General features: G+C 32.1%; 2 protein-coding genes across 2 annotated transcripts in view; both read right to left on the bottom strand.

The window, feature by feature from the left end:
* The window catches only part of LOC115880762 (glutathione S-transferase 1-like), a 48,593-nt gene extending 37,177 nt beyond the window's left edge, over positions 1-11,416 (bottom strand). Inside the window, exon 1 of the mRNA XM_030898046.1 lies at positions 11,129-11,416. Within this exon, the coding sequence (XP_030753906.1) occupies positions 11,129-11,272 (144 nt within the window). The 5' untranslated portion in view covers positions 11,273-11,416. The remainder of the gene's footprint in view (positions 1-11,128) is intronic.
* Positions 11,417-14,862: 3,446 nt separating this feature from the next.
* On the bottom strand, positions 14,863-24,582 carry LOC115880704 (glutathione S-transferase 1-like). The gene is made up of 3 exons (XM_030897987.1): positions 24,293-24,582; positions 18,977-19,177; positions 14,863-15,248 (listed from the first exon to the last, which is right to left on the bottom strand). Exons 1-3 carry the CDS (start codon positions 24,434-24,436, stop codon positions 14,940-14,942), a joined length of 654 nt encoding a protein of 217 aa, XP_030753847.1. The 5' UTR covers positions 24,437-24,582; the 3' UTR covers positions 14,863-14,939.
* Positions 24,583-24,856: the final 274 nt, after the last annotated feature.

Below are 24,856 nucleotides of genomic sequence, written 5' to 3' on the forward strand. Positions count from 1 at the left end.
ACAATTTTTGAGTGTTATATGATATACTCTATAATTATTTTCATAAATACGGTAAAAAATCAATTGTTACTAAAATGCGCTTTAAAAATATTTTTTTATATAAATTATAGTGAAATAATGCAATTGAAGTATTTTCTTTACGCAGTGTATATGTCATATCTAATAATTAATCATTCTACCAATAAAAACAATTTGATTAGTATTATCTCGGCATGCTAAATTTTAACTTTTTTAGCATTTTTTAAAATATATCGATATCATTTTAATTTTTGTTTACTCTGTATAACCAAATGATTATGCCATCAAAACGCCATATCTAAAAATTTAATAATGAAAATCCACCTTATTTTTAAAACAGCAATCAATTCCTCGTTTTTACACCTATAATTACAACCTGTGTATTCAGCCTAGAACTTAATAAAGGACTAACGTTAGGTCAGTGATAAATGCAACGACCTTAACAAATTATAGTTAATTATTACTAATAATGCACACTTCTACTCATATCCATAGTCACTAGTTGTAAATTTACTACTGCACTGTTTTATTCCTTTCTAGGTATTATAATAGACTGTAAGATAGAAATAAAATATTTTCTTGGAATTCAATAATTAACCAGAAAAAAATAAAAAAATAAATTTATCATTTTTCTATAATAATGAGACTCAAGACACTGTGGCATTTGTGTCACTAAATTGCTCAAAACTATTTGTTTGGGAATGCAAAAACAATATTTCTATAAACTTGTTTATATGTCAATTTAATTATTGCATTCAAATATGATGATTTAATTATAAGTCCTTAAGAAATTTACGCTGTCGAAAGATGCGTACAATTTTTCTTAGATAGGAACTATCGAAACCAGGAAATTGCCATCCTATCCGATAGTCACGCAGCACTAAACGCGATCAACTCAGTAACCATCAATTCGAAGTTGGTCAAAGAACGCCTAGAGAAGCTCAACAAATTAGGGAAAGAAAATAAAGTCCTCCTACTCTGGGTGCATGTTCACCAAGGAATAGAAGGCAATGAAAAAGCAAATGATGTAGCTAGAAAAGGAGCGAACACTCCAGTAACTGGACCAGAACCGTTCTGTTTTCCAAACGGGAACCAACTGAAAACGGAACTGGAAGACTCCATCCGTAACTTGGAATGGGTGTCCTCCAACGGTCTAAGACACTCGAAAAAGTTCCTCAGAACTTACGACCGAAAAAAATCAAAGGTTTTCCTTGATTTAAGTAAAAACAATCTTCAGATTGTCACGGGGTTTCTAGCAGGACACTATCTTCTCAACGAACACCTCAGTAGGCTGAAGCTGAGAAACAATGGCGAATGCAGATTTTGTGGGGAAAATGGGGAAACACCAGAACACCTTTTCACTGAGTGCGCCGAGACGACGACCATTCGTGCCATAAGCTTTGGTACGACTGATATCGGGGATGGAGAGCTGGCCCAGAGACGGACTAAGGGTGAGCGGGCGGAAGGGGCGGTCCGCCCCGGGCCCCGTCTTTTAGGGGGCCTCCGAATCTTAATAAGTAATTTTTTATTCAACTGGCAAACAAGGCCAATTTGTGTTCAGTAGTAGTTATAAAGCAGTTTGTAGGTGGAGTATGCAAACCATACGTATACTCAAACTATAAACAGTATAAATGGAAGCAGATATTTACTTAATTATCAATTATCAGGCCACAGTAATTGTCAATGGCATTTTCTATTTAGGAAGTTAAATCAAGGGTTAATTTTCATGGTTTAAAATAACGAATAATTATTTTTTTTATATATATTGAGACTGAATTTATTTATTTTAGCTTTTAAGTTATTTTTCAATGGTTTCATTACTTACATTTTTACTGAATAAACATTTTAAATTACAACCAATGCAGAGCATAACTTGTATTCTAGCTTCATTACTGATGATGCGCAGTGAAGTAGTGAAGTCTTTAGTATAACGGGGATCACGGGCCTGAGACAGCGAAGGGGCCCTTCGGATCTTGGAGGACTTACAAAATCTAGATCTAGATATTTTGTCGCGCTATTTTTGGACGAAAAAAACTACCTGTCAAAAAAAAATTGTACAGCCTAAAAGTCAAATTTAGTGATGTGGCAGCCTAAAAGTAAAATTTAGTGTGTAAAGACATGTGGCTATCTATTTCAAAAATTAAATTGTTCAAATGTCATATAATAATGGCGGTAGCTATCATGGAATTGAGCGATTAAAAAATTATCATAAATATTTTTTTTTCAAATGGAAACCCACTTTTTTTATTTCACTAGTGAAGAGGTTTTCCAATTCGTTACGTTTTAACTAGACATATTCCTATACCTAAAATAATTCGTTTTTAAGTTATTTAAGATTTAGTTTGAAAACGTATATTTTTCTTGATTTTATCTAGCTTCCTTTGACATTAAGTGTCAAACAGTAAGACAATTTATTTCCATCTGTCAGAAAATTAATTATTTGAATTTTCTATATTATAACTAATAACTACTGCTGCTTAAAAGTTTAAAAAGTGTATTTATATGAATATATCTCGTATTTTCTTCTTTAGTGATATCTAATAGTTGATGTTTTAATAATATACCGTAGGATCGAAAAAAAACAGCGCAAAGTTAGCTTGGAAATGATGATCGATAATATTTATACTGTCGGCTACTGGTTGAAATCAAGAAAAATATACGCTTTAAAGCTAAATCTTAAATAACTTAAAACGATTTATTTTAGGTACAGGAAAGTAGTCAAAAAGTAAAAAAAATTTAAAAATGAAAGTAACGAAAGCCTTTTCACGAGTGAAATAAAAAAAGTGGATATCCATTTGAAAAAAATGATTTATGATAAATTTTTAATGGCTCAATTCCATGACAGCTGCGGCCATTATTATATGACATTCGGACAATTTAATTTTTGACATAGATAGCCACATGTCTTCTCTTTATGGTACAGTGGCTGTGACAATCACTAAATTTGACGTTTAGGTTATATACATATTTTTGACAGGCAGTTTTTATCCTCCAAAAATTATAAATATTTTTTTTTTCTCAAAAATGGTTAACGTTAGGTATAGAATGTTTAATATCCAAATTCATAAAATTTTACAGAGAATTTAAGTATGTAATAAAAAATGGGGTCACTCATTTAAAATAAGAAAGTAGCTGTCACCTTCCTCTTGCTGTCACAAAATCTCGTTTAATAATCTAATTTAATTTTTGACATATATTGTAGTTCTCTAGAAACTTCGAATGCAGGCTCAGCCTGGGACACCCTGTATAAATACTTGAATTTTGTCAGCCATTATATATACGTCATTCAATTTTTACAAAATGTACATTAGAAGTATATCATTATCTAAAAAGACCGGGGGCCACATTTAGCTTTGCCGCCCCGGGCTCCCCACAGGCTTAGTCCGCCACTGAGCTGGCCTCTGTGGAACCGTCTCAGGTACTGGCTTTTGTTAAAGCCCTAAGACGTATGATGAGTTATAACTCGTTATAACTCAAGTAAGGGGACAACACAATAGATCTGTAAGGTCGCGGTGATTAACTCCCCTCCTAAACATTCTACAATCTACAAACATGCCACGTTAATTATTGCGTTCAAATATGATGAGTTAATTAAATGATCTACAAATTTTAATAGATTTTTAGCTATTATTATTATATACGTTAGAGCTTTCAGATGAAGATATTTTTAACATAAAACTACTAGGATACTTTAATAATAATATTGAAGGAGGTTGATATAGACAATAATTATTCATACATTATATTTCGATAAGTAACTAAAAGTGACGACAGAACATAGCAATACTGCAATATTATCATAAACACTTAAGTATTTTAAAATATATTCTATAAGGACTATTGATTAAGGAACCAATTAAAATTAAGTAAATTTAAATCAAAATGATATAATATTGTTGCGGACCGGTGTGGTTATTGTTTTTGTTAATTAGTGTTAAATAAATAGTGTTTAAATAAATTGTGACTTTCTATCCACACGGAACCGACGAAAAACGTAACAATATGTATAGTGTTTTTTACTTCCCCTAGGAGATGCAAGACCTTGTCGTTGGTGTGGAAGTTCCTGGTCAGGTGCTGGGGGGAATCCCCCCTAGCATTTGGCTTGGTCTAAGAAGCATCTCACTCATCGTCTTGTCCCTGACTGTAGTGTCGTGGCCAGGGAATTGCACCAAGACATATAACGATACCGGGCGGGGCTACCGTCAGCCTCAACCTTGGGGCATCGGGGGGCACCCCATTGTATTTTACCCCTTACTTCTACATGCGGGGCTCTGCAGAAGTGGACCGACTGTCCCTAGCGACTCATGGGAACACTATGAGATCTGGTAATAATAGTAATAAAAAGAAACATCACCGGTGAAGCTGTGGGGAAACCCCCTAGCGACACTGGGAACAGTAACAATGAAAGTTCCAAGGGGCCAAACCCAAAGAGAACTACAGGAGAGGTGGCTGACACTTGCGTGAGACCGTCCTCCGCAAGTGGCATACAAGCTACCACCTCCTCCAAGGGTCGGGAGCCTACCTCCTACCTCTAAACTAGTAGTGGGAACTATCGAATGAATACTATCGAAACATTCGATAGTTGCAATTCATTCGAATAATTCGATAGTTAGTAAGAAAACATTCGTTGAAAACTATTCGAATAAAAATTATCGAATAGATCCGTCATCTGCCTTGAAATATTGTATTCTAGTAATTCGGCAGCAAAAACCATTCATTTATGAAATTCATTTATTCGTCAGGATCGATTATAATAAAATATTAACTGAATTTTAGTTGTCGCCCGGCGACGCGACGTAGGTTTCTTTCCGAGAAACCCGACAGCGGTCGGTGGCAATGCTATGAAAGAAGCCGGCATCTTTGATTTTTTGCGGAGTCAGATATAGATAAGGACACATTATTTTTTTTATTAAGGTGCTAGTATTTACACAGAAAATACATTATGAAGGGCGCTGTTGTCATATTTTGGTATTAGTTGATATTATCAAAGAATATTATTGTTTGGCTTTAGTTAGTTAGGGATAGTAGGCATGTCTATATATTCTGCATTTTTTTATTAATATTCTGTTGTTACACTGCAATAATACTTGTTGTTTTGGATGTAGGAAAATTATTTTTAATGTTTTTAAGCAAAGACTGGTTTAATAAATAATAATAACAGTAATAATTTGTTATACCTATTAACAACAAAATTTAAAACCATTTAATATAAATATTTTTTTTAAGTAGTAGCAAAATATAAACAACAAATTAGATGTCAAAATTATTTATATTAGATACTATTTAAAAATAATATAGTCTCTAAATTTTTTGTGTGTGGCAACGTTGGTTTATTAAATAATAATAATTACAGAACTAATTTGTTATATTAACAACAAATTTTAAAATCATGAAATATAAACATTTATTAATTTTCTAAGCATGCAGTGTAATGGAAGGAAAATATAAATAAAAATTAGAAATCAAAATTATTTATATTAGGTGCTTTATATACTATTTAAAAATTATATTTACTTTTACTGGCATTTACTTTAAAAAATAAATGAAATATTTCTTCGCAAAAAACTACATGTTAGAGAATTAGCATAAACAAAATACAAACATCGTTAACTTTTTTTTTAAATTGGCACGTGTAAAACTTTCATTTTAATTTTCTCACCCCATAGTTTGAGTTCGATAACCCCCCATTTACTTAACCACATTACTTAAATATGATTATTAAGTTCCAACTAATTCATATTATTAAAACATCTAAAATGCAAATATGTATTTTTAAAATTAATTGTAAGTTCATCTCATCCCTCTTAAAAATTGCTACTTCTCAAAATTTCCCATTAAAAAATAGACCATATACCATATAAAATTAAATAACTGAAAGATCGGACTACGGAAAACAACACAAATTTTCGGAAAAATTTTGACCACCTGCACATGCACACAATCGTCAATAAATAAAATTAAAAAATAACTACTATTTTAGTATTTTAACTATTTTAATAAATGCAAAAATAGCACAGTATTTATACGGCGAAGTTATAAAAATTTGGAAGAACTAATAATGCACTGGCGCATACAAAAATCAAACGAATACTAAATTTCATTTATCAAAAGCATTCGATAGTCGTGGCTCAACGATAACCATTTAGTCGCACGGCGAGGTTGTCACATATGCTTTAGTATACAAATGAATGAATGATTTTATTCGAATAAAACCATTCGATAGTTGAAATCATTCATTCATTAACCATTCGATAGTCTAATTCATTCGATAGTTCCCATCGCTACTCTAAACCCAACAGGCGACACAAGCTACCGTTTCGTCTACCCGGCCTGGGTCGTAGCCACATCGTAGCTCCTCGACTGTGAAGGACACGGGTCTCGGTAGGAAGTCCTGGGACTGTATGATGAGTTATAACTCACGAAAGGGGGACACAATAGATCTCTAAGGTCGCAGAGATTAACCCCCTCCCACTTATTCTAAATTCTCTAAAAAATAGTGTTTTTTAAAATCCAATGCCATGTTACTATTTTTAATGTATAACAATATATTTTTTACCGTATGTGTTTTTAAGTAATAATATAAGTATATAAATAAAAATAGTTACAAAGTCTTAAAAAGTAATAAATTATTTTCATATTGAGATTCTAAGTATAGTATTTAATATATGAGTTTTAAGTTTTATCTCACTCTTATTGAAAAATAATTATCATTTAATTTATATTATTTATTGCTGGACTAGCTGTTTCAATTACGTGTTTTTTAAATTCAGCTATAATTATAAAAAAATGTACATTGTAATTCCAACTCAAGGATACTGTAAAGATAGCAAAAGAAAATATATAGTCACAGTTTTCTGATTATAATGGGGAGACACGTTTTGAGAATAATTTAAGGCCATTGTTTAGCCAACTAACTATGAAAATTGAAGAAATAAATTCAAAACAAACTTTTCTTGTAATTCTAGGTTTTTAATAATATTATGGCCAAATACAGAAATATAATTTTCCAATTTTGACCATTTTGGTCATACAAAATGTTGTGCTGTACTTAATTATTTAAAAAGAAACATACATACTGTCATTTAAAATATTTATGCAAAGCGTAATAATTGTTATGATGTCAAACAGTTGATGTCAGGTTCAGAAGTCAATCAGTGGAAGTCAATCAGCAATTGCATTGAGTTAATGATGATAATCGATGATAATTCCAGCAATTTTTTTAACTGATTTACTTATTAGAATTTTTTTCCTGAAGCTTTACGATAAATAGTTTCTGAGATACCCCCGGTACAAAGAAGTAACTTTATAGAGAAACATTTTATACAAACCCCACTTTTATTTTAAAAAATTAGCGCCGGGAGGCACGTATAGCTGCCCATACTGAAATATGTTAATAAAAAGTTGGTAGGCAGTTCTTTTAGTTTCAATTATCTCAAAAACTGCGACTTTGACTGATTTTGATGTTATTACAATTTTTGTTGCAAATATTATTCCTAATCTTAAATTGAAAACCGCGTTTCGCTAGCTACTGTAATTTTGGAGTTACGATTTTTAAAAATTTTTAACCCCCTCCCATACCCCCTTACCAACCCCCCACACCCACCAAAAACTAATGGCCAAATTCTCGGGTGTCACAGTACTTTTGTGTCAAATTTGTTTAAAATCGGTTTAGCGGTTTTTGAGTTATCGTGTTACAGACGGACAGACAGACAGACAGACGCCATGAAAATATTTTGTATTTAGGTCATCATTTATCACCAAAACTTTTTTTTTGCCGATCTTAACAGCCTACCATACTTGTTGGTATGGTCGGCTAAAAATAATCGATATTGTATAGTTTAAACAGTGTAATATGAATCATTATTAAAAACCAAAATACCGGGTGCATCTCAAAAGTGGCTCACCCCTATAACTTCTTTATTTTTTTGAGATAAAAAAACGAGATTTGGTATCTTAGTATATGATATAAATTTGGATTGACTGACTTATTCAATTGTTTTTGGTCACTTCCTGTTTCACCGGAAATGACTATAACTTTTTATTTTTAAATGACACCCTCCGTATTACCACAGATTAGGTATCCTATAAGTATACAGATAAAAATCTTGTCCCTAATTCGTGGTACGAAAATTGTTTTTTATGACGATGTGCAAACGAGTCAAATTTCCTGTGCGCAAAAATAAACACGCGTAAAATAACAATAAACATGGTAATAGAGAGAGATCGCTAAACCCAATAGCGTGCATGGACGTTAATAAGGCCAGGTGTTATTTCCTTTACGTAAGGTGGTATTAACTCGCTTCATTTATAGTTATCGGATCGGAAATAATTCTGATCGCGTCGCGTCCGCTATTTAAACTTAACCTAACTTTGAATTTAAAACTTTCAAATTGTTTTGTTTACTAGGTATTTTAAAACTAAAGGGCTAAAGTGCTTATTTCCAGTGCTTTATTGTTCAACGTCTGCCAGTGGGTTTAGGGCAACAAGCAACAAATTCTCTTAGAAGGGCTAAGTCGTCATCTGCTGTAAACCTAAGACACTTTATAGGTTCTTTAGTATTGGAAGAGGTGGAATCCATATTTTGGCCTATATTTATTTAATTAAAACTAATCCCAGCTACTTAAATATCAAATTACCTAATAAAACTAAAGCAATAATTCAAACATAACCTAAAATAAAAGATCTCGCCGGCCGGCTCCGGTTGTCAAATACCCGCACATGCCCATTTAAGCAATTTTTAAACGTTATCAGAGGTTATTTAGAAAGAGCGCTTGGCTTGGTGTAATTGGTGTAATACATTGGTGCATTGCACACGATAATAAATACAGGGTGTTTATCAAAACTGGCTCACAGGCTCACCCCTATAACTTTTTATTTTTGCAGACAAAAAATCGAGATTTGGTATGTTAGTAAAGTAGACTCTCTATTTTCCGATCGCTGGATTATTGTAATCTCCATTAACCGAGTGACGAATCCCATAATTGGCGAAGCAACCCTAGTCTCCAACCCTATACCGGGTGCATCTCGAAAGTGGCTCACCGCTATAACTTTTTTATTTTTTCAGATAAAAAACGAGATTTGGTATGTTAGTATATGACATAAATTAGGATTAATTGACGTATTCACTTGTTTTTGGTCACGTCCTGTTTCACCGAAAATGGCTACAACTTTTGATTTTTAAATGGCAGTCTCGGTATATTTCTACCGAGACTTCTACTTTATTGAATAGAAAATGACACTCTGTATAGAATGACATACCATTATGTCAACTTTTAACATTTTCGCTTAAAAACATATCGTATTTTAAATTTCAATCTAGAGTGCTTATTAAAACTGTATTAAAAACACTAATTTTTAATCAGGAAAAAAATAGTTTAGATCGTCTAATGTTTTTCGTGTCTTGTCCTGGCCGGTTAAAAGATGCTCAAATCGTATTTTTAATCATGTCTGAATTTTTTCATTGGCATATTTGGAAAAAGCATTTTTTTACGAATAATTTCGTACCACACACTTGGTATAGGGTTGCCAACCGTCCCGGTTTAGCCGGGATTAACCAGGAATCAAAAAGTTTGTCCCGGCGAAAGTTTTGTCTTGGCCGGGACCTGGAAACTAAAAAAGTGTGTACTACACACATAATATATTTTAATTTCTAATATTTAATGTTTTGTTTCAATTATTTAAAAGCTTAAAAATAATTGTCCCGGAATCGCCGATGCTCAAGTTGGGAACCCTAACTTGGTACCGTATGATCGAAAAAAAAACGGCGTCCAGTTGGCTTGGAAATGAACATCGTTGACATTCCCCATATAATTTTACATATAAAATGACAGCGATCTTCATTTCATAGCCATCGCTGACGCCGTTTTTATTCGATCATACGGTATTTCGAGTTCTTGGATCCGCAAATTACGTCAGGCGGTAACGTTATTAGCGGGTGTTGCGTTGACTCGCGCATATCGTAACCACGGTCGTAACCTTGGGTCGTAACCACAATAAAGTACGCGTAAATACTGGATGACGCTATTCGGTTTTCCGATATCTCTCTAATAACTGTGCCGGTCAGGCGCTGTGCACAATTTTAGAGGCCATAAGTGGGCGTGCTATGTGCGCAAACTAATCACCTAACTAGTGCCCGATTCCGAAAATTGGAACCACGGAAAACAATAAAGAAAAAACAAAGATTATAATCTGTATAATCTGTGGTATTACTATATTCGATAGAAAATAACACTCGGAATAGAATGGCATAGCATATGTCAATCTTTGACATTTTCGCATATGGTTTATTTGTAACATGCGGTTCATAACGACAATTTATTTATTTTTTTTATATATATATATTTTTATTTATTTAATTTAGAAATTGTAACATTCGGTTCATAACGACAATTTGACTCGAAATACCAAGTGTGTGGTATCAAATTATTCGTAAAAAAATGCTTTTCCCGAATATGCTAATAATAATACGATCAAATCTATTTTTCTAAGGTTCCTTGATTAAAAATTGGTATTTTTAACACAGCCAAGACACTGTAGATTGAAATTTAAAATACGATTTTTTAAGCGAAAATGTCAAAAGTTGACATATGATATGTCATTCTATTCAGAGTGTCATTTTTTATCGAATAAAGTAAAAATATACCGAGGGTGCCATTTAAAAATCCAAAGTTGTGGTAATTTCCGGTGAAACAGGAAGTGACCAAAAAAAATATAATACGTCAATCAATCGTAATTTATGTTATATACTAAAATCCAAAATCTCTTTTTTTTATCTGAATAAATAAAAAATTATAGGAGTGAGCCACTTTTAAGACGCACCCGGTATATCAAGGAGTTTTATCTTACTTGTTCCGTTAAAAATAATAAAAAAAATAAATATTAAGAGAAAGGCTTCAGAGAAGATAATATGATCAATCATCGTTTAGCACTATCGATCAAAATTATAACAGTCAGCAAACAAAGTAAAACTAATTTCATAATAATCATAATATAATTTTAAGCTCTGTTTAATTGTAACGTATTTTTGGTAATATTTTAAATTCAGCAATTAAGCCCTAGCAGTTAATCCCTATTAACTATTAAAAAATTAACCGAAAAAAAGATAACATACCTTTAAAAATTGCGGTGTGAGATGTTCACCGGCCATCAAGTTGACGGGGATCAGTTCGACGTCCAGGTCCAGAGCTGCGATGGTCAGTAAAGTTGATCTGACTGCCGGACTGACGGGGCTGTAGTACAATTTCGGCCTGGTCATGTTTCTAAGGTTCTTCTATTGCTGGCGGTGTTTACGCTGTAAATATCGCGACTGGAATGAAACTACAGAACGATGATAGTGCGCGCAATAATCGACTGTTTCGTAGCGTCATGGCCACTCATATATTTTATATTTACTATGTTGTGACTGTATAATGGGAATTACAACCCATACGAAATCCGTGTATGGAGACTGAATGTGCCCAGTCATCGTGTGTATGAGTAAAAAATTGTGATTGGAACGTTTCGTTAGTGGGATTTGCTTCGTAAGCTGGGATCGTCCTGTATGATACCTTGAAATCTACGAGATGTACACAGTAGTTGTGTATACAACTGTCAATGGGGTATTTTTAAGATATTCGAATAGAAGATTGTTACTTTTATAGAAAATACCTGGTGCGTCACAAAAGTGGCTTACCCCTATAACTGTTATTTTTTTATTATTTTTTTTAGATAAAAAAACGAGATTTGATATGTTATTATATGATATAAATTAGGATTGATTGACGTATTCAATTCTTTTCGGTCACTTCTTGTTTCACCGGAAATGACAACAAGTTTTGATTTTTAAATGACTCCCTTGATATTTTTTTTACTTCATTTGATAGAAAATGACATTCTGAACAGAATATATGTGTCAACTTTTGACATTTTCAATTAAAAAAAATTGGCGCCGGGACGCACGTATAGCCGCCCATACTTGATTTTTTGATCTCAAAAACTGCGACATTGACTGATTTTGATGTTATTACAAATTTTGTTGCAAATATTATTCCTAATCTTAAATTGAAAACCGCGTTTCGCTAGCTACTGTAATTTTGGAGTTACGATTTTTTAAAATTTTTAACCCCCTCCCATACCCCCTTACCAACACCACACCACCACCAAAAACTAATGGCCAGATTCTCGGGTGCCACAGTATTTTTGTACCAAATTTGGTTAAAATCGGTTTAGCGGTTTTTGGGTTATCGTGTTACAGACGGACAGACAGACAGATAGATAAACACCATGAAAATATTTTGTATTTAGGTCATTTATGACCCAAATAACTAGTTTTAAGTGAAATTAAAAAAACTTTTTTTTGCCGATCTTAATAGCCTACCATACCAATTGGTATGGTCGGCTAAAAAATAGCATTATAAATCTTATTATATTAAACACGTTGCCTCGTAACTTTGAACCAATCACAGTAATTGGCGCGCTTACGTCAATTAGTGGGACATTTAAAATAACTATTATCAAAATGTTTAATAATAATAACAGTTACACAAGTTAAATTGTTCTAAAAAGTCTTTATTTATTTTTATCTAATTTTGCTGACATTTAACATTTTTAAGCAATATTTGTATTCGAAAAAATATTGTTTTAGCTTTTTACCATATTAAATTATGGCAACCTAGTCGAAATAATTTATAATATACATACCGTCTCAAAAGTGGCTCACCCCTATAAAATTTTTATTTTTTCAGATAAACGAGATTTGGTATGTCATTATATGACATAAATTAGGATTGATTGACATATTCAATTGTTCTCGGTCACTTCCGGTTTCACCGGAAATTACTACAACTTTTAATTTTTAAATGACACCCTCAGTATTTTTTTTACTTTATTCGATAGAAAATGACACTCTGAATAGAATGACATATCATAATATGTCAACTTTTGACATTTTCGCATATGGTTTATTTGAAATTATAACTTGCGGTTCATAACGACCAGTTGACTAGAAATACCAAGTGTGTGGTATCAAATTATTCATAAAAAATGCTTTTTCCAAATATGCTAATGAACCAACCTCGTTCCATTTGAAAAAATTGAGATATGATTAAAAATACGATTCGGGCATCTTTTAACCGGCCAGGACAAGACAGTAAATACATTAGACGATCAAATCTATTTTTCCAAGGCTCCTTGATTAAAGATTAGTGTTTTTAACACAGCCATGGCACTCTAGATTGAAATTTATAATACAATTTGTTTTTGAGCGAATATGTCAAAAGTTGACATATGATATGTCATTCGATTCAGAATTCATTTTCTATCGAATAAAATAAAAATATACCGAGGGTGCCATTTAAAAATCAAAAGTTGCAGTCATTTCTGGTGAAACGGGAAGTGACCAAAAACAATTGAATACATCAATCGATAATAATTTATGTATAAAAAAAATGTGTTTTTTTCAAATATGCTACCCCTGTTCCATTTGAAAAAATTGAGATATGATTGAATGAATATTTATTTTTGTTGTTTATTCTATTACAGTTGGGGGTTGGAACCTTTGATGTTCCACAACAAAATAAAACACTAAATCAGCACAATACACCAAAACAGTTTTACTTTTACACTGGACGCGCGTTTCGCTAACCATGTTAGCATCATCAGCAGATGATTAAGACTGTCCAGTCCAGTCTTAATCATCTTCTGATGATGATATCATGGTTAGCGAAACGCGCGTCCAGTGTAAAAGTAAAAGTGTTTTGGTGTATTGTGATGATTTAGTGTTTTATTTTGCTGTTTATTCTAAGTTTAACGGCGAATAAATTTTTAATACATAAACGCGGATTTTTCATCCAAAGATATTTTCGTCAAAACGTATTACAGATATTACACATCTTAATATGGCAACACTGTCGCTTTCAGTTCCACACCGTCTTCAATATGCCTTCGCTAGCGGAATTAAGAGAAAATAAGTGTTTTATGCATTGACCGCAGAACGATTGGTGTCACCACCATACTGCACTTGAGACGTAAGGGGAAATCAAATCTAGAAATCAATATAAACAAATGTCGTATACTAACATTAGTATACGACATAAATTAGGATTGATTGAAGTATTCATTTGTTTTTGGCCACTTTCTGTTTCACCGGAAATGACTACAACTTTAGATTTTTAAATGGCACTCGCGGTATTTTTTTTACTTTATTCGAAAGAAAATGACATTCTGAATAGAATGACACATCATATGTCAACTTTTGACATTCTCGCTTAATAAAAAATCGTATTTTAAATTTCAATCTAGAGTGCCATGGCTATGTTAAAAACACTAATTTTTAATCGAGGAGCCTTGGAAAAATATATTTGATCGTCTAATGTTTATAGTGTCTTATCCTGGCCGGTTGAAAGATGCCCAAATAGTATTGTTAAGCATATCAATTTTTCAAATGGAACGAGGGTGGCTCATTACCATATTTTTAAAAAGCTTTTTTGTGAATAATTTGATACCACACACTTGGTATTTCGAGTCAAATTGTCGTTAAGAACCGCATGTTACAATTTCAAATAAATCATATGCGAAAATGTCAAAAGTTTACATATGATATGTCATTCTATTCAGGGTGTCATTTTCAATCAAAAATAAAAAGTTATAGTCATTTCCGGTGAAAGAGGAAGTGACCGAAAGCAATTGAATACGTTAATCAATCCTAATTTATATCATATACTAAAATACCAAATCTCGTTGTTTTAACTGACAAAATAAAAAGTAATAAGAGTGAGCTACTTTTGAGACGCCCCGGTATAATGTAAATCTATAATTAACACACACACACACATACACACAGAGGATAATAATAATCATACAATTAAATATATTTATTAGAATTAATATATTTCAGGAAAAAATTATACGAAAATACAATTTTTAGCTAGAGTGTTTTAATTTGTTTAACTACCTAACAAATATTCATATCCTCTCTTGAACGTCTCATATGCTTTCTGACCCGTTTTATAAAATTCCGTACTTTCTAAGTGAATCAGCCATGATTTCAGTTTAGGAAATTCCTCATTATCGATGGGCAAAATGACGCTACCAGGCAATATGTTTGATAAAACGCTGATGTCAGCTATGGTTACGTTATCCCCTGCCAAAAATTTCGTAGAATTCAGAATACGTTCTAGTGTCGAATATGCTTCCTTCAAATTATCTAACTGTTTTTGCTCTATTGACTTTTTACCGTCATAAAAAATTGGTCTCTGAAAAATGAAAAAAAGAATCATTAACATTCAACAATTTTGTTATAAATTGTTAGTATATCAATAGGTTTGATTTAGAATGATTTAAGTCTTAAGTCTTTGACTTAAGTCATTTTATTTTAAGTCAAGTCATTTTTGTAAAGACTTAAATCAATATAACATTATTTAAGTCGTTTTTATGACTTAAATCTATATTTTTGACTTAAATAATGATGATCTGCAAGTTAAGTCAGTAAAATGACTTAAATCAATATAATTACCCTCAAGTCAAAACAATCAGAATTCAATTTAAGTACCTTTTTTAAATGTTAATATTAATTTTCTAACATTACCAATTAGAGGCGATTTTCGATTATTAAGGCGAAGTATCATATTATTGTCAAGGTGTATGTGGCGCCATCAGTCGGAGAAGTGAACAACTAAAACTGCAACGTGTCAAGAAAAATGGCCCATTCGCCAGAAAGCAAAAGGAATTCTACAGAATTCTGGAATAGAATTTTCCGGAAGACCCACAGCTATATAAAAGCCGCGCTATCGACAGTTGGGACAGTTTGAGGTTTCATATTACCGGAAGGATTTACTAGTGAACAAGAGAGTCGACAACACCCAGACAGAGAACCAGAGAAGATCCCAGGACATAAGTTGCTATAGATGTGGCAGAAATGGCCACATCAAACGGGATTGCCGCGTTGAAACGCGATTCCGTTTACCATCCAGAGAACATAGGCACCAGGAAATCAATACTAATGAGCGAGTATTGGCTGAAGAAAACAGAGCCTCTAGGATGTTTTCCATTAGGAGTCTAGGAAAAACCGCTGACAGTTTGGTGATCAACGGGAAGGTCAATGGTAGAAGAATTCGAATGACTGTGGATACAGGCGATATGGTATCGTTGGTGCGGACTAACTCAGTGCAAAGATTGAAGATGATGCCTCTTAGAAGAAGAATGTATTTACGTACAGTTACGGGGGAAATGGCCGTTGTACGGGGAGAGGCTTTCATGGAACTGGAGTTAGGGAATTTGAAGTTTCGGCATAGCGTTTTAGTGGCAGACATTATTGTCATTATATTGAAGATGGATGTGATCAGTCAACATGGTTTTTCGTTCAATCACCATAGAAACATCCTGAAAATCGGAAATGAGGAATTTTTTGTATCTAAAGAGAAGAGACCAGGAAATATGGAAGCAAGATCAGCGGAAATTGTGATGATACCTGGTGATGCCAAAAAATCTGTGTTCGGGAAAATGGAGAAAACCCCTGAGTGCCGTGTAGGACGGGTACAAATTATCGACGAGCCAGATCGACGACCAGCTACCTTAGGCAAGAAAATGAAACATCGCGAAAGCACTATCAGAATAAGGAATTTTAAACTGAGAACTGATGAACAATGGACGACGATACAATTGAGGAAAGATCAAATGGAAGATCCAGACATCGGAGCAATACTACGGCTCAAGGAAGGTAACGGCGAGAGACCACCGTGGCAGGATATTGCGAATCGAGGGCTAGTTTTCAAAGCTCTCTGGGCTGAGTGGAATTCACTGGTGATTGAGAATGGATTATTAAAGGGCACGTGGGAAAGTGCGGATGGCCGAACAGTAACAACTCAGTTACTGGTACCAAGGAAGGAAGTTACCCAGGTATTGGAAGAAATTCACGGTGGTAAAACTGGAGCCCATCTTGGAGTAAACAAGACCTTGAGCAAGCTGAGAGACCGTTTTTGCTGGGTGGATTATTGTGAAGATGTTAAGAAATGGTGTTAACGTTGTAAGATTTGCGCAGCTAGACAAAGACCAAGTACTCGATCTGGGGAGAGAAATAGAACAGGATCGCGTTGGACTGTCATTCGAAAGAATCGCTAGGAAGGAAAGATTATTGGACATTCATAAGGCCGTTAAAATAAAAAGTTTAATTTTCAGAACAACTACAAACACAAAAATTTAACCGATTTTGTAGTATTGTATTTGACTAAGAGTGGGTCTCAGGTGGGACCCTCCACCAGATTTTGTAGTACTTTATACAGGGTGTTTCAAAACAAATGCGAAAAACTTCAGGGGGCGATTCCTTGTTCAAAATAAAGGGTAGTTTGCTTCATAAACGTTGGGTCAAAAGTCAACCATTAGGGAGATATCGCAATACAAAGATGGCGGAAAAATAATGTTTTTATTTTTTATCTTGAAAACGAAAAGAGATAGACTAATAAAATTTTATGGAAGCCATTACTGTTATGAAAACACACTTTCTGGTAATTTTTTCACTTTTTTAAAATGAGTGGAAGGGGTTGAAATAAACTACCCCTATCATTCTTGTTTTTAGGATGTTCCTAATATTATTTTATTTGACATTACTCTACTGCAATACGTTATTATCACTAGATTCTTAATCTAAAAAAAAATGTTTTTTGTCCTGACATGTAATGCTTTACATTTTATTTTTTAATTTCAAATCGGTGAGTTTTATCAAAAAAACACAAGAGGTAAAAAAGTTTCTAAACAAACTAAACTATCCAAATTAAAGCATTTGCATGTGTTTGATAAGATTTTTCTTTAAATTTCGTTAACAAGAATGATAGGGGTAGTTTATTTCAACCCCTTCCACTCATTTTAAAAAAATTACCTGAAAGTGTGTTTTTATAACAGTAATGCTTCCATAAATTTCATTAGTCTGTCTCTTTTCGTTTTCAAGATAAAAAATAAAAACATTATTTTTCCGCCATCTTTGTACCGCGATATCTCCCTAATGGTTGACTTTTGACCCAACGTTTATAAAGCAAACTACCCTTTATTTTGAACAACGAATCACCCCCTAAAGTTTTTCGCATTTGTTTTGAAACACCCTGTATATGTATCCATTAATAGCTGTCATCGAACACATGTCTATTAAAAAGTGGTGATGTGTTTTGATCACTATGTAGTATATCGATGGCATAAGCTAAGAGCTGGAGGATTTTAAGGTACTCTCCAATATATTCGAGATAAATTTCTTTTGTTCGTCTTTCGTGCAATATAACGGAGTCGGGGATTCACTTTAAAGACAACAGACTCACTACGCACGCGTATAACACGACAAATAATCAAAACCGATTCCAAAAAACTAACATTTTATTTACTAGTGGTATTGAGCATTGTTTTTTATTCTGGGGCTTGGCTGTCGTCTAACAGTTTCAAAAGTTAAATGCTGCTGTTAAAAATTTGTCATAAAAAATATAAAGTCTGCCTTTTATAAAAAGACTTAAATCTTTTTATATTTCGGAATAAAGATTTAAATTACAAATCATTTTAAAAAAGACTTAAATTTTAAGTCTGAAGTCAGCTTTCGAGAAATGACTTAAAATCATTAAGTTTTCTGTGAGCTTTCAGCTCTGTTTCAGTAGCCTATGTGGTATTTTTGTTATTGCATAATTATAACTTAACTATTTTTATCGGAAATATACTACCTATTTAACAATTTTAATAATTAATAACATTTTTTATGAGTTTAATAATGAAAAGGTATGTACAGAGAAAATACCTTTTTTAATCAATGCTTAAATCATTTTAAGTGTTACATAAGATAAATCAACTGGACTTCAATATAAACCAGTTTTTATAAATAATATTTGTAGAAAATAATTTATACTTTAAAGCACGCCAACAAATAATCATTTACAATTTTTTAACATCGAAACAGGTTTTGAAGTACTTACATTCTTGAACGGGGCAATAATACCAAATAATATGATCTTACCGTACAATCGCTAAACCGTCTGAATAGCGTTCCACAGTCAAAATTTAGTATCTGGTTGATTAGGGCTCTTGTTTTTATGTTATCCGAATATAACTGGGTATTTTTACCGTAAGTTTCTGCTAAATAAATTAAAATAGCGTGGCTATCCCATAAAATAAATCCGTCATCGTCCAATGTAGGTACAGTATGAGAAGGATTTATCTAAAAAAATAAAAAAGTGTTTTAAAAAGATATACACTGCTCGCCAAAAGAAAAATTAAGTTAATACATCATTTGTATATTGGATACCAATGAGGAAGATGCATATATTTTATTTTTCGCCAGAAACTGTTCAATTTATTAGAATAAATATGTGTAAATGCAAAAAAAAAATTTTTTCTTGAAAGCAGTACCAAAATTTTATAAAACGGGCCATTAAAATACTATGGATAACGCAAACGACGCCTCGCGAATTGAAACGATATTCTATTGGTCTGACGTCACCCGCCGTTCTCGTCGACGCGCGATGGCCAGCAGCAGCCAGACGTGTTCCGTTTATGTACGTATTTAGGTGGCGTACTAAGACATTTTTGTTGCTTTTAGCGTTGATTGAAGGAGCTTTTTATGTTTTTTTGTGCAGTTATTATTTGCATGTGTTGTGTATTCTGAGAATTTTTTAAGTAATGGCAGATTCCGGGTTTGTAAAAGCACAATCAGATAACTTGCCAAAAGTTGATGCTTTTATGTTGGCTGCTTTTATAAATACAAATTCCCAATTTATTGGTGCTGAATTACGAGGAAAAAAACAGAGAGGTATGTAACATTTATTCTTTGTAGTACTGAGGCATATTTAAGTATAAGTAGGTACCTACTGTTACGAACTTTTATATAGTTATAAATATTAATGTTATAAACTTATTTTTCAGATCAGGTAGGGAGACGTATGGAGATAATGCTGTAGGTTATGAAGAAGTGAAGAGACAAAAATATTTGTTTAATACGTGGAAAAATATCTCCAGAGCATAGCGTGAAAAAGAAAGTTTTTTTTTACGAAATTATAGGAAATAAATTGTTTATCAGTAATGAAAATATTATACAAGGTGTCCCATAAGCAAACGTCAAAATTAAGTTACTTTTTTAAGTGAAACACCCTATATATTTTTGGATTCTTCGGAAATTTCTAGATATTCTAGAAATATTTCATGTATAATATCCTATACCTAACTTCAAATGTTTACGAAATATTGACAGTTGAAAAGCGAAAAATACCTACAATTTTCTGGACCACCTTTTTTGAGACACCCTGTATAACTAGAATTAATTTTAAAAGAGAGTATATGAAAAACCATGCAACTTTTTTATTTAATGTTTTCTTCTAAAACTTGCATTTAAGGCTGTATGTGGGTGTCAAATTATAATGATTAACCCTGTACATTCAAATTTCATATAGGTACCTATGTAAGACAATATACATAAATATATGAAATTACATCAAAATGATCTTCACAACAATAAATCGTAAAAATAGAGGATTATTTAACGTTTTTCTTTTCATCTCTTCTCATGGCCTTGGACCATTTTTTTCTGTTTTCGCTCATCCATTACTATTTATAAATATCACTAATTACTAATTATGTATTAATTAACACAAATAACTAAAATTTTGACTCGGATTCAACAGCGTTTAAAAGCAAACTGTGTAAAATAAACACGCGTCTGGCTCCACTCAACCAGAAGAACGGCGGGTGACGTCACAGCGGCAAGGCACGGTAGAGAGCGTTTGCCCGGCCATTTAAATTAGCAATATTTATTTGTTTTATATTAGAGGCATTTCTTAACCGATATCAACAATTTTTTTTTGTTCAATTTGTAATTATATGAACTATTTTTTAAAACCATTATTTAAAAACGTGCATTTTTCTCATTAAACTTTTAGTTACGCAATCGAGGGCACGATTTTTAAATTCATTGTTGCCAACCATGGACATATTCGGCGCCGCCCGAGCTGACTAACTGAAATTTAAATTTCCCGCTGGGGTTTCAGGTGGTAGCTGTAAAAAATGTCAAGTTGCCACATTTATATATTTATTTCCTGATATTGTCATTTATTTTGACACTTTAGTTTGGTATTACAAGTTTTCGGTTTAAATAAATAGTGTTGTGATACTTTAGCTTAAAAACTTTTAATAGCAGACCTTGCAGTCGAACATTGTTCTTTTTAGAACCACTTTTAGTGCGAAGTGTACAAGATAGCTTAATATCCGTAAAAAAACTCATCGCAACTTTATTGCAATATTTTGAACAGGAAAGCGGCAGTAATGGCCCTTTATGTCTCTTAAGCGCTGTTAAGAAGGTGAGTTTTATTGATGTAAATAATAACTGTTTATATATTCATAGTTAATTTATTTTTGTTTCCTAAAAAAAATTTCAATTAAGAGGAAATATACAACAATGTGCGGGTCAAGTTTAATTACGTGACTAAAAGTTTATTTGATGTGAACTATAATTTTTCAGTCAAGTGTTCTAAATAAAAATTATATACACTTTACCCACTAATCCGATAAAGACCCATAGTCAGGGTTCGGAAAACTACATGTTACTTTTAAAAACTACATAAACTACATTACATGTGGTTAATGTAGTTTATGTAGAGGGTGTAGTTTATGTAACCTATGTATGTAACTTTCAAATATCAAAGGTTTGAGGTGAGGTTATAATAAGTTGAAGCTTTAAAAACACATAATGTATTTAACAAACAGAAGAAATATGACTTTAAATATAACATTTATATCATATTATCTCTATTACACCTCATACAAAGGAAAATTATTCATAATATCAATACATAGTTTATTAGCGTAGTTTTCATGTAGTTAATGAACGGGAAAAAACGTAGTTTTTGAAGAAAAAACTACACGTAGTTAATCAGGTAAATTACGTCTTAATTAACTACTTCCGAACCCTGCCCATAGTTTTCTGGCAAGTTTTCTGTACAGGGTGTGCCAACGGTAAAATGTATCATTTCATTTGTTTTCAGAATTATGACAATATTTTAAATACATGTTTTCGGGAATATTAGGGAATGAACAAATTAGAATTCAAACAATTGTGCAACTATTAGAAGTACACGTAAGTATTATTATACAGGGTGATAACCGAACTATATTCAGGAAACTTCGGCAGCATATTCTGCAGATAAAAATAAGTAAAAGTTCGTATAAATGTATATCCTAAAATTCTTCGTTTCGGATATAGAAGGTGTAGAAATTTCATTTTTATTTAGTTTTTTTTTTCATATATTTTCTGAACTAAAGTCGATACATATTTGGTTGTAAATTGACATTTGGATATTTTTTACATGAGAAATTATAATTCGATGTTAGTAAGACTCGTACTTGTAGGGGACACTATAGGGTGAGTGAAAACGAAATTTTATATTTATCTTCATTATTTCAAATAAAACATTCTGTGTGTGTATTTTATGACATTAATAAAAAATTGACAAAAACTACCTTAATTATTGTTAATATCAAATAACAGCCAAAAATATAATATCTTGTTTTGACTCACCCTATATACCTGGTGCGTCTCAAAAGTAGCTCACCCCTATAACTTTTTAAATTTTTCAGATAAAAAAAACGAGATTTGGTATGTGAGTATAATGCCCAAATCGTATTTTTAATCATATTTCATTTTTTTCAAATAGAACGAGGGTGGCTCATTAACATATTTAGAAAAAGCATTTTTGTACGAATAATTTGGTACCACACACTTGGCATTTCGAGTCAAATTGTCGTTATAAACCGCATGTTACAATTTCAAATAAATCATATGCAAAAATGTCAAAAGTTGACATATGATATGTCATTCTATTCGAGTGTCATTTTCCAATCAAAATACCGAGGGTGCCATTAAAAGTCAAAAGTTGTAGTCATTTCTTGTGAAACGGGTAGTGACCGAAGACAATTGAATACGTCATACGTCAATAATCCTAATTTATATCATATACTAACATGCCAAATCTCGTTATTTTATCTGAAAAAATAATAAAGTTATAGGGGTGAGCTATTTTGAGATGCACCCGGTATACGAAGCAATGTCTATTTTAGTGTATGATTAGTTTTAAAAATTTATAGTATACAAGTTTTCCTCAGCCTGTATATTAACATTAGTGTTGTGCGCAACCATTGTAGGTATATTATTATGTTTGAAAAAAAGGCAAAAAATATTGAAAAATAAAACGAAATCCCAAAGAGGAAACCTGATATAAAACTTTTTTGGGACAATGGGATACCCTGTATAATAAACATAAAATAATTAATTTAATATAAGTTTAGAATATAGATATTAACTCTGATCATTAAAGTTTACAAAAAATAATTATTAAATTCTTCTGTTTTGTTGATTTGATTTGAAAAATTTTTGTGAAAATTTCACACCTCTACTTTTCAACCAATAACATGCTTTAATGTTGACTAGTTACCATGGCAACTGAAAAAATTTCCGGAAATTTTTTCGAGGCACCACGAAACTTTAGTGGAAATTTTTTGACAGTTGAAAAGGTAAACATAAGATCTACAATCATAATGTGAATGAACTACAATGTCTATATATTGAAATATTACCCATTTGAGTTTTAGCATTTGATGTAACTAAGGTTGGTAATATTTTTTATTTAAGGAAATATGTTAGATATACCTACATATGAATTTCTTCGAAATTGCCATGTTCTAAAAAATATAGTTCTGCCGCCTTTATTTAACTAAAGCTGGTATTTTTCTATTTAACGAAATATGATGGATATATCTATATGATTCAACAAAATTCAACAAACTGTTTCCATACACTTGATTTTGATTTTCGGGTGTTATCTGGTTTTATATTTTCAATTTCTTCTTTAATGACTTGTTGGTTTACTTTTCCAAATCGCGACATTTCGCTATACACTTCTTACTCTACGTACAGACGTTTTAAAACTAGTAATAGCTTAATGACAGAATCGCAAACAAAAATGACAAAACACATAATATGTTAAAAACATCAATACCTTGGCCAACTTAACAAATTGAAATTATTTTAAAATGTCATGTTGGATTAATATTTTTTTTCAAATTTAGGTGTGAAATTTTCTTACCGAATACCACGCAAGCTTAAATTATTCCTGGAAATTTTCTTTCGGGCACGAATATTTTAGGAAAATTATCCCTCGTCTTCGACTCGGGATAATTTTCAAAATATTCGTGCCCTCAAAAAAATTTCCGAAAATAATTTAAGCTCTTGTGATATTATAAGTGAAAATTTTCATGCATAATTAAAGTATTTCCAAAACCTACTTACCTTTAAAAACCATTCGTCATTGAATTCTCGTTTTTCAAAATTAATTTCGTGTAATTCTAATTCGATATTTAATGCTTTGGCCGTCATCAATACCGAATTTACAGGTGGACTACCCCAAACAATATACAATTTCATTTTTCCCATCTTTATTTTCACCAAATAATCCGTAAAAAATACCAAACTATACTGTATTTACAATTGAAATATCTTAATATTGCCATGGACTTCAAGGACGTATTACAGTCGGCAGTTCCATCATATCTGATATCAGAGAACATAAAGTATTCTATTATACCAGGACCGGATTATAATATTCATGACATAGACAATTTTCTGTACTCTTCTTTTAACTGTAAATAAAATTATTCGAACTTTATTTCCAATCATTTTATGATAAGATTATTATTAATTTAATTTAGTATTTTATTTTATTTTATTTCTCTTTATAAACACCAAGAAGGTAATTACATGCTTAATAAAGAACGTACCAAGCTAACAAATAATATAATAAAAAATGACAATAAAATTCTATAATTATATCACACTAAATTTGAATCCTGATGC

The sequence above is a fragment of the Sitophilus oryzae genome, unplaced genomic scaffold (genome assembly GCF_002938485.1).
Source record: "Sitophilus oryzae breed Bouriz unplaced genomic scaffold, Soryzae_2.0 scaffold_1084_pilon_pilon, whole genome shotgun sequence".
In the NCBI taxonomy this organism is placed as follows: Eukaryota; Metazoa; Arthropoda; class Insecta; order Coleoptera; family Curculionidae; genus Sitophilus; species Sitophilus oryzae.

What these genes read in the sequence shown, in the direction of transcription:
- LOC115880704 (XM_030897987.1), bottom strand. Translation starts at nt 24,436, where the DNA reads ATGGGAAAAATGAAATTGTATATTGTTTGGGGTAGTCCACCTGTAAAT. An exon ending in ATGACGAATGGTTTTTAAAG is followed by an intron (nt 19,178 to 24,292) that starts GTAAGTAGGTTT and finishes TTATTTTTTTAG; the next exon opens with ATAAATCCTTCTCATACTGT. An exon ending in GACGGTTTAGCGATTGTACG is followed by an intron (nt 15,249 to 18,976) that starts GTAAGATCATAT and finishes TTCATTTTTCAG; the next exon opens with AGACCAATTTTTTATGACGG.